Here is a 20,271-nt window from a genome sequence, read left to right on the forward strand (position 1 = left end):
GCCATTCAAAAAAGAAAAAAGAAAAAACATTCATATGTTTGGTCTATGTGACAATGACAATATAGGAAAACGGTTTATTTTATGTTCAGGTATTTGTTCAGATAAGCACATTCAGAGCCAGGATACATTAAAAGAAAACACAAATAAATAGCAGAAAAGGTTCCAGATTAAAACCGAAGAAAATAAGGATTTAAAAAAAACATCTAAATGACACGACGTCTCAATGTTTACATGGAATCCTTTGTTTACATGGAGGTGAACGGCTGGCTCTGGCTTTGAGAACACACCTCACAGGCACGCTTTTCCTCCTCACAATCTTCCTGTCAGTTTTCACATCCTCTCCCTCTCTCTACCTCTCTCTCTCCCTACCTCTCTCCCTCTCCATCTTTCTTTCCCTTTTTCTTTATCTCCTTCTCTCTCCCTCTCTCTCTCTCTCCCTCTCTTTATCTCTCCCTCTCTCTCTCCCTTTCTCTTTCTCTCTCCCTCTCTCTCCCTCCCCTCTCTCTATCTCTCCCTCTCTCTCCCTCTCTCTCTCTCTCTCTCCCTCTCTCACTCTCCCTCTCTCCCCCCCCTCTCTCTCCCTCCCTCTCTCTATCTCTCCCTCTCTATCTCCCTCCCTCTCTCTCCCTCCCTCTCTCTCTCTCTCCCTCTCTCCCTCTCTCACTCTCTCTCCCCCCCTCTCTCCCCCCCCCCTCTCTCTCTCTCTCTCTCTCCCTCTCTCTCTCTCACTCTCCCTCTCTCTCCCTCCCTCTCTCTCTGTTCTCAGCAGAGCTCCCTCTTTGCTCTCTCACAGGGTCTTTAGTGGGTAAGAGGCTGTCACGCAGAGGAGCAGAAATCCTGCCCAAACGCTCCCGCTCACTGGTGCAGCGCACGTAGCCCGCCACCGATGACATCACCCCATCCTCGCTGTGTGCAGGGGGTGGTGTGGGGTTGAGTGTGCAGGGGGTGGTGTGGGGTTGAGTGTGCAGGGGGTGGTGTGGGGTTGAGTGTGCAGGGAGTGGTGTGGGGTTGAGTGTGCAGGGGTGGTGTGGGGTTGAGTGTGCAGGGGGTGGTGTGGGGTTGAGTGTGCAGGGGTGATGTGGGGTTGAGTGTGCAGGGGGTGGTGTGGGGTTGAGTGTGCAGGGAGTGGTGTGGGGTTGAGTGTGCAGGGGTGGTGTGGGGTTGAGTGTGCAGGGAGTGGTGTGGGGTTGAGTGTGCAGGGGGTGGTGTGGGGTTGAGTGTGCAGGGGGTGGTGTGGGGTTGAGTGTGCAGGGGTGATGTGGGGTTGAGTATGCAGGGGGTGGTGTGGGGTTGAGTGTGCAGGGAGTGGTGTGGGGTTGAGTGTGCAGGGGGTGGTGTGGGGTTGAGTGTGCAGGGAGTGGTGTGGGGTTGAGTGTGCAGGGAGTGGTGTGGGGTTGAGTGTGCAGGGGTTGGTGTGGGGTTGAGTGTGCAGGGGGTGGTGTGGGGTTGAGTGTGCAGGGGGTGGGTGGGGTTGAGTGTGCAGGGAGTGGTGTGGGGTTGAGTGTGCAGGGGGTGGTGTGTGGTTGAGTGTGCAGGGGGTGGTGTGGGGGTTGAGTGTGCAGGGGTGGTGTGGGGTTGAGTGTGCAGGGGTGGTGTGGGGTTGAGTGTGCAGGGGGTGGTGTGGGGTTGAGTGTGCAGGGAGTGGTGTGGGGTTGAGTGTGCAGGGTTGAGTGTGCTGGGAGTGATGTGGGGTTGAGTGTACAGGGAGTGGTTGCCTGGTTGGTTGAGTATACGGTTGTTGTTTTGTATTCATTAGGTTAATCGGAAAACGATGCAAAGTTATCTTGGGGGACCAAAAAATGCTATAATACATTAACACATCATTTCTGTCCTCAAACAACCATTGTCTGTGTGTGTGTGTGTGTGTGTGTGTGTGTGTGTGTGGGGGGGGGGGGGTAATTTAATTTAATATTTTACATGCCCTTTAACCATACTCATTCAGCTCTCTTTCTGTGAAACAGTGTTCCCTTTAAATAGAGTTCATAGACATACTTTTTTTTTTGTTTCTCCTCATTCCACTTGGCACATTAATCTCCTTATATAGATTTTTTTTTAAATATAAAAAGACGCATCTCAAAAGTTATTTGACATACTTTTTTTTTTTTTTTTTTTTTTTTCATTTTTACAATTCTGAATTTCTGTTGTCTGTATTTTTTCAGGGAGAGGCCAAAACGGTGCTGGAGTGGGGTTCGGTGGTGGGGGGGAGGATTTTGGGCGATGCGACCAGACGCGCATTCAAGACAGCAGAGGTTAGCTAACGTTCGGCAACATATTCAAACTGTTTCCTACCACGAATGTTAGCTAATGTTAGTTAACAGTTTGAAAAGATAGAGCACAACAAAACCAAAAAGTGCTGCTGATGGGGGAAATGCTGAAGGTTTGCCTTTAAAGATAAATCACAGGTAAGCAACTAATCAGCTATCTGGTATTGTTTGATTTAAGTCGCATCCATTTGTATTGGAAAAAGGCCTTGGTTGGCAAACGAAATGGATTGTTCATGAAAGATCGACAGTAACCTGCTGGCTGTCTCGAACGCATGTCTGGCAGAGGGACACTCAGGCGGGGGTGGGGGCAGGGGCAGGGCCAGGGGACACATTGGTGGGGGCGGGGGCGGGGGACACATTGGTGGGGGCGGGGGCGGGGGACACACGGGCGGGGGTGCTGGCGGCTCCCCTCTCATCGCAGCTTGGCGTCCCCGTAGGCGTTGCGCGGCACGGACATGAGTTTCTCGGTGCAGGAGGCGCGGGTCTCCTGCAGGGAGCTGTGCCACAGCGAGGCGCCGGGCGCCGCGTCCTCCCTCCTGCACAGCACGTACGGCACCGTGTCTGTCCGACTCTGGATGGACGAGCTGCGGAGGAGCCCCCCGCAGTACGCACTGATCCGCTCCACCCTGCGCAGGATCAGGTGCGCCTTCCTGCAGCCAGAACACAGCATGAGGCACTATACACCCTGCACAGGGTCAGAGCACAGCATGAGGGGTCTATACACCCTGCACAGAGCTCTATACACCCTGCACAGGCCCAGAGCACAGCATGAGGTCTCTATACACCATGCACAGGGTCAGAGCACAGCATGAGAGCGCTATACACCCTGCACAGGCCCACAGCACAGCATGAGAGCGCTATACACCCTGCACAGAGCTCTATACACCCTGCACAGGGTCAGAGCACAGCATGAGGTCTCTATACACCCTGCACAGGGTCAGAGCACAGCATGAGAGCGCTATACACCCTGCACAGGCCCAGAGCACCTCCTTCATAACATGGAGTCAATGTGCTATGCGCTACATAGCACATTCACTACATAGCATATTCATAAGCGCTACATAGGGCATTCACAACATAGCCCATCCATAAGCACTGCACAAGCATTCATAAGTGCTTATGTCTAAATGGTAACTGCTGGTCTGAGAGAGAGACAGAGAGAGAGAGGGAGAGAGAGAGGTAGAGGGAGAGGGAGAGAGAGAGAGAGGGAGAGGGAGAGAGGGGGAGAGAGAGAGAGAGAGGGAGAGAGAGAGAGGGAGAGGGAGAGAGAGAGAGGGAGAGGGAGAGAGAGAGAGAGAGATGCCACCAGAGTTTCAGCTCTCCTAGCTTGCTGTCAAAACATCAGTCTAGTAATAATTAGTCAAAGAACGGAGCAGAAGCACAGCTGCAAGCTTAATCCCCAACATGGTGGGCAGCGGAAGGGAAACAATGGCTGAGGGAACCGATGGTGTTTGATGTGACCAGAAAATCAATACAAACTGAGGGCTAATTTATTTTCAGCTGCTAATCGATTACTCAGATCTGACATTACTGTCCCGTCGTGACTTAAAAACCGGACATGCCGGTTGAAAAACTGGGCATCTGGCAACCCGTGGTCTGAAAGCATCTCTGGCACCCACAGCGAGTCTGAGACTGTGCTGCAGCAGGGAGAACGCCAAGACTGACATCACTCCCCGCCAAACGCCCCTGTTCGCCACTCTGCTTCAAACCCGGTCACCCTCACAGTCTCCAGAAAATTCCGCAACGCTCAACCACTCTCACTCTTACCAAGACGTCGCTGTTGACTTTGCTACAAAAAAAAAAGAGAATTATCTGCTAAACTCCCACACGCCGGTGGAGTAAATTCACTGCTAAGATCCCTGGTAATCTCTGGTTTTCACAGTGGAAATCTCTGCTGAAGCCATTGAGAGATGCCTGGTCTCGCTGCCGCGCTGATGTCTCTTCTGAACTTTCATGCCACATCTTTACCGGGCTTACTTCGACATCAGCGCAGACCTGGGTTAAAATACGTAATTGTTTCGGATCCTTCTGCGCTCGATCGATCTTGCCCGGTGCAACTGAGCCGGTGGAGAGGACCAGCAGGCGGGGTGTGAGGGCTTTTGCACAGGTTCCGGTACACCAGACGAGCTCGGCGAGGTGTGGAAAAGTATTTCAGTCCAAAACAACAAACCGCCTCAGAGGCTCAGTCGGTCTGACTAGCGCAGACGTGATCTATGAGGACCTTTAGTCTGCGAGACACAGCGCGAGTTCCCCCAGCATGCAGTGCGGAATGTAAATCTCATCTCTCGCACACCTCAGAGACCCAAGTCACAGGGGTAGGGTAGATCTATCTCTGGAGCCATGTGGAAATTCACTTTTCTTTTTTTCTTTTCTTTTTTTCTTTTTTTTAAACGCTGAACTGCCAGTACCTATTAAGCCGCACCGTGTGTCATTAAGGCCGGAATATTGAATCGTACGTAATAAATATCGCTGTCAAAAACAACGGAGGATGAAAGAGCTCGCTGATGGAACAGTAACCCGAGAGGTACAGGAAGTTCTCTGCAAATAAAACCAACAAAATATTCCTCCAGAAATGCTTTTATCCAGCAGTGGAGCTTGACGTGCTGTCATATTTCAGTCTCTCTTTATTGCTGTTTAAGGCCTGTGCGTAGGCTATGTCCTCTCCTGGGGATGGCTGAACAGAAGCTGCACTAGGTGGGGGCCTTATGGCTGGGGTTTGGGGATTGGTTTGATATACCATCACGGCAGAAGGGGGGGGCGGGTGGAGTTCACTACGACTACGCGAGTGCCCTTTTCATAGATTCATTCAACTAAATTTCCTAAAAGGTCTAAACTTATACTGCATGTCAAAAAACACAAGAAATACATATGCAGTTTACGGAAGTTTTTTTTTCCGTTTCGAAATAAAATTTCCACATGCTTAAGTTTAATGAAGTTTAAGTTTATTCCCTGCTGGTTGGGCTGGTCGGGGAGCAGGAAGGTGCACCTCCTCCTGCTGGACAGTCAGGGAGCAGGAAGGTACACCTCCTCCTGCTGGACAGTCAGGGAGCAGGAAGGTACACCTCCTGCCGGACAGTCAGGGAGCAGGAGGGTACACCTCCTGCTGGACAGTCAGGGAGCAGGAAGGTACACCTCCTGCTGGACAGTCAGGGAGCAGGAAGGTACACCTCCTGCTGGACAGTCAGGGAGCAGGAGGGTACACCTCCTGCTGGACAGTCAGGGAGCAGGAAGGTACACCTCCTGCTGGACAGTCAGGGAGCAGGAAGGTACACCTCCTGCTGGACAGTCAGGGAGCAGGAGGGTACACCTCCTGCTGGACAGTCAGGGAGCAGGAAGGTACACCTCCTGCTGGACAGTCAGGGAGCAGGAAGGTACACCTCCTGCTGGACAGTCAGGGAGCAGGAAGGTACACCTCCTGCCGGACAGTCAGGGAGCAGGAGGATACACCTCCTGCTGGACAGTCAGGGAGCAGGAAGGTACACCTCCTGCTGGACAGTCAGGGAGCAGGAGGGTACACCTCCTGCTGGACAGTCAGGGAGCAGGAGGATACACCTCCTGCTGGACAGTCAGGGAGCAGGTCGGTTGGGAGAGCGATTGGCCCGGCCGGAGCGAGAGGGGGATGCCGGGTGCGGAATGTGTGTGCCGTGCGCGGCGGGGAGGGGGAATTGACAGCCCGCTCACGTTTGAAAAGGACTAGGGGGGTGAGGGTGGGGGGTGGCGGGGATGTGGGGGGGGGGGGGGGGGGGGGCGCGTTGGCTGAGGCCATCTCAAGGTTGCAGGGAGCTGCTCGGCTGTCTGTCTCAGACACGGCGGCAGAGAGGAGGAGAGGAGGTGCGCTGGGGTTCCAGGCCTCCTCGCTCCTCCGCCTTCTCCTCCTCTGACGGCGGTTAAACCCCTGCAGCTGTGTCACAGCTACGCTAATGAACTCAGTCATCACGCCAACGCTGTAGCTAACAGCGGCAACAACAGGAACAATGACAATCATTAATGCTATCGCTATATGCTATATGCAAACTCTATATCTTATATTCTATCTCATATCCAAGCCATAAGGAGTACAGGACTCAACGAGCCACCTGATTGAGCTCATAGCACGCTCAGCAACTGGAGGGAGGAGAGAGGAGAACAGATCTGCAACATGACAGAAAAGTTAGTAATTGTGATTCTTGGCATATCGTCAGAGACCACCGGTCGAGGGATGCCGGTAAATGTGAGATCTGATATCTCTTGTATCCCTTCTGTAAAGTCCAGCCATGCCAGGCTGACCAGCGTCAATATATTACCCATGGGGCTTTGGCTCCAAATGAACAATATGATCAATCTGATCAAAACTTTTGCACTAACACTCTACTGACATAGACGATATAGCCAAATTCATATTATGGCACATATTTCTGTCGTTATATCATTTACATATTGTCATATTGCCAACCCTTAGTAGGAGGTAAGGGGGAAGTGTCAAAAACAAGCGGTTGAGATTACTGCAGTCAGGGGGATTGGTGGGATTTGTGATTTAAAAGCACTCCTTCGGTCTTTACCAATGTAGCGTTATACGAGCCAGGAAGTCAGGACGTTCTGGCAGTTGGCAGGCACACCGAAAAAGGAACTTTCCGGAAAGAGAAAGAGCAAACAGTGGTGGGATGAAGGCGGTCCTCACTACGGGGAGCAAACGGAGAAATTCCCACTCCTGACACGCCGGCCGGCGTCTGCCCCAGCGAAGCTGTCGGTCGGTTCGGCCCCGAGTCCTCTCAGCGGGAGCCCCCCCCCCCCTCCCCCCCCCGACACCGGGGAACGAGAGCCAGCACCGAGCCGGGGGCCAAGCGCCGAGCGTTGGCCGACGCCTAGAACCCATAACTCCAGCTCAGCAGACGCGCCTCGGAGGGCTCGGTCCCCGTGACGTGGTGGAAACACGCCGGCGACGTTCCCCCTGACGCAGGAGCGGGGCCCGAGGAAAACAGTCTCTGCGGGAAAGAAAGGTACGGAGCGCAGGCGGAAGCCCGCCGGGGTGGGCGGTGATAAACCGGCGAGGAGCGTTCGACGGGGCGACCGCAGTCTGTTTGGCCGGCGCGTCGCATTTTTACAGAGCGCCTCCTACGGAGCCGGGGGACATAAATTACTGCAACAAGGCCGGCCGCCGCCAACTCCCGAGCATAAATAACATCCCCGCTTTTACCCAAACGCTTCCTGGAGGAATGTCCCTCTGGGTCCCGGTCACTGCAGTCTCAAACCGTGGGGATGACTCTTCCGTCAGGCCGCCATATTCCACAAGTATTTCTTAAAGAAGTTGCGTGTTTTTATTTTTACGAGGGGGGTGTTTGTCCCAGACAGCTGGAGGGGGCTGGGGTCAGGAGAACAGCGTCTTTACGCTGAACACCGACGCTCAGCATTCTGCCATGTTTCATCTCAATCAAAACATAATCCAGCTGCGACAGCCATCACAACATTTATATTTCATTATGTTCATTTGCTTAGGCACCTTTTTTACAATTTCAGTAAGAAAAATGGTTCACCACACGATAGTACTGTATTTCCACCTTCTGTGAATTATAATTCTCCTGGGAGTAGGGTTACACAAAATGAAAATAATATGGCTTTTTATTTATGTATAAAAATATATATATTTTATGTTTTGGCCCATGCGTTGATTTGTAGGATATATTTATGTGGGGATGGCGGCAGGAGATCTGCAGGAGATATAAGTATTAGCTGACAGTCTAATACTTATAATGTTTGCAATGGCATAGCCAGAGTACTGTTTTATCATTTGGGCTATAATTCACAACTACATAACAACATTTCTGCATAACTATTAATAACTCTTAAGCCAGAAATAACCCAACCAATTGGCTTACACTAAAACCACTTGTAAAGCATTTTTTGAGTAGCTGTGATTTTTTCACTACTGATGTTATCAAAATATACATGTGCATAAACAACTGCATTAAATGCACAAATATACATATTACATTACATTATTGGCATTTTGGCAGACGCTCTTATCCAGAGCGGCGTACAGTTGATTAGACTAAGCAGGAGACAATCCTCTCCTGGAGCAATGCAGGGTTAACGGCTGTGTGGCTGTGTGGATCTTATTGTAGCTACACTGGGATTCGAACCACCAACCTTGCCTGTCCCAGTCATTTACCTTATCCAGGTGATTGGAACAAGATACTGGGAAGACATTTACTATCTGAACTTTTCCATCTTTGGTCATACATTTTTTTTTGCTTAGGCTGACAAATGTACAAACGATTAAAAACAAAACAAAACCTGACTCACTGACCCCAGCTTCACCCTGACAGCTGCGTGGAAATGAGAAGGCCATGAAGACATAATGCAACATAAAAAAAAAAAACCAGAGACGTAAAATAGACATATCTCCCTGGCTGAGGAAAAAACCTTATGACCCCATATCGAGGTAGGGGTGAGATTATGACCCCATATCGAGGTAGGGGTGAGATTATGACCCCATATCAAGGTAGGGGTGAGATTATGCCCCCATATCGAGGTAGGGGTGAGATTATGACCCCATATCGAGGTAGGGGTGAGATTATGACCCCCATATCGAGGTAGGGGTGAGATTATGACCCCATATTGAGGTAGGGGTGAGATTATGACCCCCATATCGAGGTAGGGGTGAGATTATGACCCCATATTGAGGTAGGGGTGAGATTATGACCCCATATCGAGGTAGGGGTGAGATTATGACCCCATATCGAGGTAGGGGTGAGATTATGCCCCCATATCGAGGTAGGGGTGAGATTATGACCCCATATTGAGGTAGGGGTGAGATTATGACCCCATATTGAGGTAGGGGAGAGATTATGACCCCATATCGAGGTAGGGGAGAGATTATGACCCCATATTGAGGTAGGGGAGAGATTATGACCCCCATATCGAGGTAGGGGAGAGATTATGACCCCATATCGAGGTGGGTGAGAGATTATGACCCCCATATCGAGGTAGGGGAGAGATTATGACCCCATATCGAGGTGGGTGACGGGTGGGCCACGGTGTGTAATGGCATAATTACTCTGGTGGGGGCCACTGAGAAAACTATTCTCCCAGTGGGGAGTTTAGGTGCCATGGAAAGGAATGTCAAGAACCTGTGTTGATGGCGGGAACTGGGACTGCCCGTGTAGGAGAATGTGGTGCACGATTTAAAAAAACACAAATGAATGTTCTCACGTAATAGTAACGCATTACATTTACTCCGTTACATTTACTTAAGTACGTTTCTTTTGTACTTCGAAGAGTTGTTTTACAGGAGGATACTTTTTACTCTGACTCTTTGTAAAGGAAAAAAATAGACTTTTACTCTGTTACGGTTGGCTAGATTTCTCTGACTACATTTTTTTTTTAAACTCATTTTTATGCAATACAAGTATTACATTATTTTGATCTTGCTGTGTCTATGCTATATTAGGCTATGATTCTTCTGCAGCTCTGTAGCCATTGCACTGCTTATTCTATTGAATATTATATCAGATCCTGTAGCCTAAAGTAACTCAGTCCTTGAGTATGTTTTCAGTAGATACTTATTTACCCTTACTCAAGTCGGTTTTTGGACGACTACTTCAGTATTTATTTATTATATTAAAGTAACATTATTCGTACTCGAGTACAGTTTGTGGCTACTCTACCCACCTCTGCACGTAATATAAGGGGAAGATAATGGCTTGTCGAGAGGGCTGGTTTTACATCAGTGACAGGCTGTTGACTGTGAGAATCGTGTTGTTCTTGGACGTTAGTGCTGGCCTGGCACTGGAATCATTTAATTCACCGATCTGCATCCAGACCAGGACCTGCGTCAACTGCTTCAGAGTTCTGGACTCAACCTCTCTTCTGTGCTCGATTGATCATGCCTGGAGCAACTGAGCTAACCAAAAAGAGACCAGAAAGTGGGATTTAAGAGTAGAACATAGGCTCCAATACGCCAGAGAAGTTCAGTAAAGAGAAGAAAAGTATTTGAATCCAAAATAATTACGTATTTGACCCAGGTCTGGTCCAGACACCACTAACCTAGGACTTACTCGTAAAAGAGAGAGGGAAAAAAAAAGAGGAAATATAAATTTGTCTGGCAAACGTAGGTAAACTAAAATAAAAATATATTACGGATATGTGAGGAATTTTTTCTTCTCTTTTGTAGGATTTATGTCCTTATAAAAAAAAGCTAGTCCAATTAAACGAACCTGCTCATTAAAAGGCTTGATTTATAGAGTTAGATTTCCAATTAAACTTATATATTAAATTATTCCTGCCGTGCTACATTACTCCGGCCCATGGGGTACGCCTGACCCGCCAAACGAGGGGTGACGACCTCAACGAGTCGGATGCGCGGCATTAGCGCCGTAACCGCGGGCAACAAGCATCCCAAACCCCCCCCGATCCAGAGCCAGCTGTGCACTGCAGAACTCCCGCTCACTGCTGTGAACCCATCGAAGAAAGGGGAAAGAGGACCGGGAGTTGTGTAAAAATTACGCTGCTGAGATGCAAAGTTTTCAGCAGGACTGTGTCCTTGCTCATCTCCAAATTCCACTTGCCTGCCCCCCCTGCTTGCTTGCCTGCTTGCCTGCTTGCCTGCCTGCTCGCCTGCTTGCCTGCTTGCCTGCTTGCATGCCTGCTTGCCTGCTTGCTTGCCTGCTTGCCTGCTTGCTTGCCTGCTTGCCTGCGGGGGAAGACGGCTCACCTTGGGCCCAGTTCGTCCTCACTCCTCCACACAAAGTCGCCAAATTTCTCGTAGTGGGAGTTGTAGTGGTGCTGCACGCGGTACAGCATGGGTGGGGAGATCTCCATCAGGGTGTTGTAGGCCGTCTGTTGCTCCTTCCCACTGGTGTAGCCGTTGTACAGGTTGTAGACTTTGTCCGCGATTTCTGACCAATGAGAGGAGAGTGCGTTTGTGCACAGAGCCTGTGAGGTCCTCTTATACATCAGAGATTAGCTGAGAATGACAATGGGAGACTACCTGAGAACATGGGTGACAAAATCCTACACATGGGAGACTACCTGAGAACATGGGTGACAAAATCCTACACATGGGAGACTAACTGAGAACATGGAGGACAAAATCCTACACATGGGAGACTAACTGAGAACATGGAGGACAAAATCCTACACATGGGAGACTAACTGAGAACATGGGGGACAAAATCCTACACATGGGAGACTAACTGAGAACATGGGGGACAAAATCCTACACATGGGAGACTAACTGAGAACATGGGTGACAAAATGGGGGCGACATGGCTCAGGCAGTAAGAGCAGTTGTCCGGCAGTCGGAGGGTTGCCGGTTCGATCCCCCACCCGGGCTGTGTCGAAGTGTCCCTGAGCAAGACACTTAACCCCCAAATGCTCCTGACGAGCTGGTCGGTGCCTTGCATGTGAGTGTGTGTATGAATGGGTGAATTAGAAGCATCAATTTTACAGTGCTTTGGATAAAGGCGCTATATAAATGCCAACCATTTACCATTTACCAAAATCCTACACATGGGAGACTAACTGAGAACATGGGTGACAAAATATTACCAATGGGAAACTAACTGAGAACATGGGTGACAAAATCTTAAACATGGGAGACTAAACAAGAACAGAGTTGACACTGCCTCTGTCACCTGTCTCCTTACACTACATTTATTCACACAGTCATATAAGTCACTCATTTCTCCAATGAAGGAGAAATATGACTTATATGAGCAATATATGTGCCAGGCCTGACTAAAACAGAATGAGCACATAGAAGAAGAAAAAAACAACAAAGATAACAAAAATACCATAAGCAAAATAAATTCTGTTGGAGATTGGGGCGAGTGTGACAGTGTATGTGAGGAGGAGTATGATAGAGAGATGAGTATGATAGAGAGGGGGAGTATGATAGAGAGATGAGTATGATAGAGAGGGGGAGTATGATAGAGAGATGAGTATGATAGAGAGGGGGAGTATGATAGGGAGATGAGTATGATAGAGAGATGAGTATGATAGAGATGAGTATGATAGAGATGAGTATGATAGAGAGATGAGTATGATAGAGAGATGAGTATGATAGAGATGAGTATGATAGAGAGCTGAGTATGATAGAGAGATGAGTATGATAGAGATGAGTATGATAGAGAGATGAGTATGATAGAGATGAGTATGATAGAGAGCTGAGTATGATAGAGAGATGAGTATGGTAGAGATGAGTATGATAGAGATGAGTATGATAGAGAGGGGGAGTATGATACAGTATGGGGTGTTAGGGAGGGGGAGTTTAAGGGTGTTTAGAGAAGGGGTGAGGGGCCCTGTGATGGACTGGCGACCTGTCCAGGGTGTATTCATGAGGGAGGGGGCAGCAGGTCCTACCCTCCGCTCTGATGTCATCCACCAGGGGGCAGGAGGTCCTGACCAGGACGAAGCTGGACTCAGAGCGCCGTCCTCGGCTGTCCACCGCGTGGAGCGTGAACCTGCGGTCACGGAGGAAGAGAGAGAGAGAGAGAGAGAGAGAGATCCTCCTTACAGTCCCCTCAGCTCACCCCTGCAACACGGCTCCCCAAAACCTCTCGTTCTCCGCTCTCCTGCCCCTGTGGGTGTCGCACGCCCTCGTGGAGAACAACACCCCCAGTCCCCAGGGCTTCCTTCAGGAGGAGCGGAACGCAAGTGCGAAGGAGAATGAGCATTTTTTTTAAAAATGGGCAATAAAAGTCTGAGGAGGGGCAGGCCATAGCGGGAAGAAACCCTATAGCACAGAGAAGCCCCCCCCCCCCCCCCTCGCATGTTAAAGTGCGATGCTTGTGGTACAGAATGTACCCGCTCCAATTTGTGTGACTTTCATTGGGCTCCCATGCCAGCCACAGAATTCGCATTTAAAAATACCCACAATTCACAGCAGGTTTGGGGTGAGGATTCCAGCGGATTGTGTTACATTCCTAATTCTCTTGGCCCGAGAGAGAGAGAGAGAGAGAGAGAGAGAGAGAGGGAGTGGGAGAGAGGGAGAGAGAGACATTTTCCTAAATAGTTGCCTATGTTAGACTTTGTCCTCTAATGACAGCATTTAGTGAAATGCAAGTCAAAAAGACTGTGGTGGCTGTAGTAGCTCTCTCGTTCCCTGGATCATAACAGGGAAAACATTGCTGGGGCTGTTGCTTAAGTCCAGTCTTCCTAGCCGCTTGTTGGAACAGGCCGTCACGGTTTGTGTAGCTGTTATTACCTTTGACTTTCTGAAAAGGTCCACTCATTCCCTTATCACACAGTCACTAACCCCGCTCTCTAACCCCACTAACCCCACTCTCTAACCCCACTAACCCCACTCTCTAACCCCACTAACCCCACTCACTAACCCCACTCTCTAACCCCACTAACCCCACTCTCTAACCCCACTAACCCCACTCCCTAACCCCACTAACCCCACTCTCTAACCCCACTAACCCCACTAACCCCACTCTCTAACCCCACTAACCCCACTCACTAACCCCACTCTCTAACCCCACTAACCCCACTCTCTAACCCCACTAACCCCACTCCCTAACCCCACTAAGCCCACTAACACCACTCTCTAATCCCACTCTCTAACTCCACTCTATCAGCCCTCTCTGTAACCATCACAGACACCAAGAAATGGGGTTTAATGCAGTGAAAAATACATGTACACAGGATCCCTGCAAGCTGCAGCTAAAACCCTACACGCAAGCAGTTCCATGACCCCCACAATCTGTTCACGGCAAACCTGGTGAGGATTATCCAGTGATATTTCATAAACATGAAATAAATTGTATTTCTGACATGTTTCTGACATCCAAGATACTAAAACTGTACTTCTAAAAGCTGGAAATAGAAAAGGTTTTTCTGCCAGGCCTCAGAAGGATATGGTAAAAACTGGCCGATTTAACAATGCCAATGATGCACAAGGGCTGCTCTGCAGTGCGTTCCCTGCTCTCCTTCAAGGTAATAATTGAATCCCCCACCCACCACTAATCACCACTCTTGGGGTGATCAGGTGAGAGAAGACTCTCTCTTTCCAAACGAGCAGGGCGAGACAACGGACTGAAGCCTGTTATCTGCTCCATTAACTCATTTTAAATGACAGAATATGCACGGGAGGGAACCCAAACACGGCCGCATTCCCCCTAATCCTAAAATGAAACATCATTACTCCACAGTAAAACCACCCAATCAGCAAATGGTGGGGTGGTTGTGGGGAGGGGAGGAAGGGGAGGGGGGGGGGGGGGGAGGGGTTGCCAGAAACCCTGAGGGGTCTGCACCAATCACCCCTGAGGGGTCTGCACCAATCACCCCTGAGGGGGTCTGCACCAACCACCCCTGTGGGGTCTGCACCAATCACCCCGGTTCCTGGACCCGCTCCTGAGCTCGGTCGTGTTCAGCCACCGCTCGAGTTCGGGCTAACCGCCGGCGCTGCCTCAGACAATGAGAAGAATGGAGCCCGTGACACAACAAACATTTTTTTCGCCGTTTGTTTTCGTTCCCCTCGTTTTCTGCGCCGGGGCCGTCCGACGAGCGCGGTGGAATGAAACGCGAACCCGGCGATAACCCAGGACACACCACACCGCCGAAACAAACAAGAGAGCGCACGCTTTCCGTGTGTTTTCCTTGTGTGTATTGAGCCTGTAATTGAATTGCTATTTGTATGTCGGAATGCAAAGCAGAACAAAAACATGTGAGCTTGAAGAAGAAGAAAGAAAAAAAAAATGACAGTGACATGAAGTTAAATGTGTTCAGTAGAAGCCATCTTCGGCTTTCCCTGCTTCCTCGCTGTTCAGTCACGTGCGACTCGTGTAGCACACAGTCCACAAATTCCATTCAGGAAAAAAGTATCAAATCCACGCACAGATTCAACTTTGTCCTTACCGGAAGTTTGAGCGACTCAAAGTGTAACACACACACACACACACACACACACACACACACACACACAAAAACACACACGTACGCACCCACTCATAAAAGGTTGTGTACGGTCAAGATTGAAAAATAGCTGAACGGTTGCTTGCATCAAAGTTAAACAAAAAGCCGAAAACGCGTATCAGATTTCGGCCTTCGTTTCAGGCCCAAACCGCTAAGTCCTGAAGGCATATCCACCTTCCAGGCTCGCAGCTAAGACCAGGGCGAAATGGAAACCGGTGTTTGCACAAAACCTTCCCCCTGGGGCGATACTGCATACCCACCGCTCCGTTTTAGGCCCTTGTCCAAAACTCAATTGGCCTTCGCCGTACAGTATTTTCAGGAACAAAGCACTTCATATAAAGACGTTTTGGGCCAACAGCCGAGAGCCGATATCACGGCGCGGCACTACAAAAGCTACACTAGTGCTAAATAGTGCTGCCATTTCCTCTCACTGCTCCTGCGGAGGAATGCTGGAAAAGCCCCGGGCCATGCCCAGTCACAAACTCCCGGCACGAACCTCTCCCTGGTATTCCGTCAATTATCGATTTAACGGCACGCGGCAGACGGGCCGAACCGGAGGGCGGGAGGCTGGGTGTCGTTTCTGGTTCTGTTTCAGAACGTCGCGGACCCGAACAGTTGAGCGTTTGTTAGCAGTGGCAGAAACGAGCTTGTGCTACGTGTACCTGCAGGTACCATCTCAGTATTGATAGGCGTTACCTGGGCTGATGTCTTTTGTCCCGTGGGAGAGTTTCGGCTGTCTCTGTTCCCAGCAGCTGTTGAGCCTCGTACCACGACTTCCATGAATGCTCCAATTAAGGAACCAGGATGCACACGGCTCCCGACACACCAAACCCATTTTAATTGGCTGGGGATAATGGTAGCTGGTCTGTGCGCCTCCACTCAGAGATGGCCTGGGGGTATTGAGCCTGGCTCGGGTTGGAGCACGCTCCGTGGAAGAGAGACTTCTCTTCTCGGTCACGACTGCTGTCTGTTCTGGCGCCATGGTGGTAGAGTGACCTTCCAGTGGATGTCAGGACAGCAGAGTCTCTGACCACTTTCAAGCGGAGACTGAAGACTCATCTCTTCAGGCTGCACCTTTCCCTCCCTACCTCACCACCATGATTAGCCTTGTACATGCCATAGATTATAATGGCACTTATATATAGGTATTGCGGCACTCTGGGTATTCTAGCTGCCAACCGTGGTACGCTAGTTTGTAAGTTGTTGTATTCTTCAAGGGTTCCGATTGTATCTGTATGGTCACACTAGGACTCGGAACCGTACTGTCCTCTAGGATCCTCTTCACACTTGTTCCTGTGTTTGATCTGCACTTCATTGTACGTCGCTCTGGATAAGAGCGTCTGCTAAATGCCTTGTAATGTAACGTAATGTAATGGAACAGTGTCTGCTTCAAACAGGCAGGATCAGGCTTCAGTACTGTCCTAATGAAGCGATGTCGGCTCCCTTTTCCAGCTTTAAAGCTGGCTTTCTTTAGGTGTTGAACATTTCCTGGCCCCATAGCTTGACCGCAGAAGTTGAAGAAGTAGGAGATGAAGAAATTCAATCAAAATAAGGCCCATTCAAGGTCAAAGGTCGACACTTCCGTGAGCACCCGCATGTGTCTGACACAGCCTGTAAAAGTCATTACGCTCTTTATGAGCTTTTGCTCATGTGAACACAGTCTGATGCATCAGCACTCGGTGAGCACTTTATTAGGTATTTATTATATTTATTTTTAGACTTATTAAGTCTAACTTCTGCTGCTGTAGCCTATCCACTTGTCCACAGGACGTGTTGAGTGTTCAGAGACGCTCTTCTGCATACCACTGTTGTAATGTGTGGTTATTTGCAATACTGTCAGCTTCCTGTCAACGTTGACCAGTCTGGCCCTTCTCCTCTGACCTCTCTCATTAACAACGCATTTCTGCCTGCGGAACTGCTGCTCACTGGATGTTTTTTGGCAGGGTATGTGCTTTTTGAGAGCATTTCATAGGTTCAAATAGACCAGACAAGCTCAGTAACGCATAGGAAAGTATTTGAATCCAAAACAATAGCGTATTAGACCCAGGTCTGATCGATTTAATCTTCAACTATGACAGCGCGTGTCTAGATTTAGATAGCGTCATAGTGTTACATTTACATTTTCAAAAGTTGACAGAGCATTACTTGTACAGTAGATATGCTGCACAGTACTGCACTGTTACTGTACATGTGGACACAGGTAGAGGTACAGGTAGTCTCGGCGATGGCAGTACATGTAGACTTATGATTGATGGCAGTGCGCTGCTGGTGTGTACTGTACATGTTGTGCCCTTCCTGTTATACCACAGCGTAACAATGAAATACAGGACTCCAGATGGAAAGAATGTAACCCTAGCTGCTGATTCATGAGAAATTCGAAAAATGCAAGAGACCAAAAGCACCTAAATGAAAACATTTATAAACAGCAACCAAATTTCACTTTTTCTTTCTATTTTCATTCTCGCTCTTGAAAACAGAGGCACACAAGCAAAACAAACGCCAGCCCAAGTTAAGTTAGACCTCTCTCTCTCTCTCGACAAGGTTTCTACTTTTAAACAGTAGGTTTGTCTGACTCCGTCTCTGTTGGCCTTGTAAACCACAGCTCTAAACCACTGACTGACTCTCTTGTTTGCAGTCTGGCCTTGTTTGTACATTGTTTGCATTTTTCGGTTTTGATTTTTGTTATTCATCACAAAGAATGCCTGGCATTCCTCTAACCTCACACAAGCTTCTCGCCCCCCTGCGACGTCCGTGGTCTCTGTGCCTGAAATAACAGTACTGTGCGGCGCATTGTTTAAATCCAACGGCCCTAATGAAGACCTGTCACTTCGGCGGCTCGGGTTTCCAGCAGGAAATTCACAGGGTTTAGTTTAGGTCTCCGAGACGTGCCTCGCGCCTGCCGGCTCAGCAGGGGGGGGAATGTCACGATGAAAGACTCTTCGGCGCATACAAATACATCTCATTGATATCCTTCGTAACAGAAACCTGCTCCGGGCCAAAGTGCAGGGCTGATACAAGCCTGTAACAAGGTCTCGAGGCTTATCTTGGGGCTGATTCATGCCGCTTGCCGTTCTACTCCATTTGCTTTGAACACAACAGTCATTAAACAGTAAATGGCTGGAATTTATATAGCCCCTCTATCAAAAGTGCTGTACAATTGAATGCTTCTCATTCATACACACACAGTCATGGCGATTGGCTGCCATGCAAGGCACCAACCAGCTCGTCAGGAGCATTTGGGGGTTAGGTGTCTTGCTCAGGGACACTTCGACACAGCCTGGGCAGGGGATCGAACCGGCAACCCTCCGAACTGCCAGACGACTGCTCTTACTGCCTGAGCCAATGAGATGACTGCTCTTCCTGCCTGAGCCAATGAGACGACTGCTCTTACCGCCTGAGCCAATGAGACATCCAGAGCTGGATGGACAACCACCATCTAAAGCTCAACCCAGGTAAAACTGAAATGATATTCATCCCTGCTAATACCTCTTCCCATCTGGATCTCTCCATTTCCCTCGGGGATACCACACGCACGCCGTCACCCAGTGCAAGGAACCTCGGCGTGGTGATGGACAGCAGACTGTCCCTTTCCGAAAACATTGCGGCGGTGACCCGGTCTTGCAGGTTCTTCCTATACAACATACGGAGAATCCGCCCCTTTCTCACCCCCTACTCGACCCAGCTCCTGGTCCAAGCGATGGTTCTGTCCCGCCTGGACTACTGCAATTCCCTCTTGGCTGGCCTCCCAGCGTCCACCATCAGACCCCTCCAACTCATCCAGAATGCAGCAGCTCGTCTGGTCTTCAACCTTCCCAAATACTCACACGTCACCCCCCTACTTACTTCCCTCCACTGGCTGCCTGTCATGGCTCGCATCAAATTCAAAACATTGGTGCTAGCCTTCCAAGCAGTTAAAGGGTCTTCCCCAGCTTATCTGCAAAAAATCATCAGACGTTAACACCGAGTCTTTACGCTCTTTTAGATCTCACAAACCGAAGACAAACTGACCAAGCCAACAAATGAATGGAAGGGAATCACCCTTTTCCATGAGGCCTTAAAGGCACAACAGGTCATTTCAGACTTATAACGGTCAAGAGAGGAATAGCATTACATTACATTAATGGCATTTGGCAGACGCTCTTATCCAGAGCGACGTGCAGTTGATTAGACTAAGCAGGAGACAATCCTTCCCTGGAGCAATGCAGGGTCAAGGGCCTTGCTCAAGCTGTGCGGATCTTATTGTGGCTACACCAGGGATTAGAACCACCAACCTTGCGGGTCCCAGTCATTTCCCTTAACCACTACGCTATAGGCCACCCCATAGCAGCAACAAACACCTTCAAACCACAACAACGTTTATCGCACCCCCTCAACCCCTCAACGAATAAGCTTGAATTATTGTACAGCTGTATGATGTATTGGTCCAGAGTGTTGGGCCGTCAACTGCATATTTTGAAACCTGAATTCAAGGACTATAAACACAGGCAGAGGGTGAGTCAAAATGTCAGTGAGCCTTTTTCATATGATAGGAAGGGATTTACATTGGTCTTGTAACAATGTTTAAACTCAAAAATCTTACCTATTGTACCTTTAAATATCTATAGCTTACAAGAGGCCAGCGTTGTCAACTCTGGTTACGAAAAAAAAATGTATTGAAGTTTCTGTTAAAGACGCATATAACAACAGGGTTCTTAAAAGCGGAGGGTGGAGAAAATTTTGTTGACACATTTTAGTCTGCACGTGCAAGCATTTCATGTGGCACATTAACAATAGCGGTGGAATATTACGCAGCAGTTGTTAGAATGAATTAGAGAAGTGAGGACCAGTAATTGAGCTCTTGTTAGTCATCGGGAACGCTCATAATTAGCCATCGTCATCGGTGCGATACACTGGTCATACGCAAACCTACATTAATCCACTTCTATTTCATTATTCTCTGCCGTCAACATTCATGGAGACCATTCACAAAACATGCTGGCGCTAAAACGATAAAAATAGAAGTAATCAAATGCACTTGAGTAACAGGCTATATTGATTTATTTGAAGAAATAATTGCATTTAATATGCCGTAATGTTTTACATTTCATTTTAAGGTTTCAGCGCACATGCCACA

General features: G+C 49.0%; 1 protein-coding gene across 1 annotated transcript in view; it reads right to left on the minus strand.

Moving 5' to 3' along the window:
• Positions 1-2,676: 2,676 nt before the first annotated feature.
• LOC133140879 (astrotactin-2-like) overlaps positions 2,677-20,271 on the minus strand; it is a 408,973-nt gene continuing 391,378 nt past the window's right edge. Inside the window, exons 21-23 of the mRNA XM_061261152.1 lie at positions 12,603-12,703; positions 10,954-11,137; positions 2,677-2,914 (exon numbers count right to left, since the gene is read on the minus strand). Coding sequence (XP_061117136.1) covers positions 2,677-2,914; positions 10,954-11,137; positions 12,603-12,703 — 523 coding nt within the window. The remainder of the gene's footprint in view (positions 2,915-10,953; positions 11,138-12,602; positions 12,704-20,271) is intronic.

Source organism: Conger conger, chromosome 11 (genome assembly GCF_963514075.1).
Source record: "Conger conger chromosome 11, fConCon1.1, whole genome shotgun sequence".
NCBI lineage: Eukaryota > Metazoa > Chordata > Actinopteri > Anguilliformes > Congridae > Conger > Conger conger.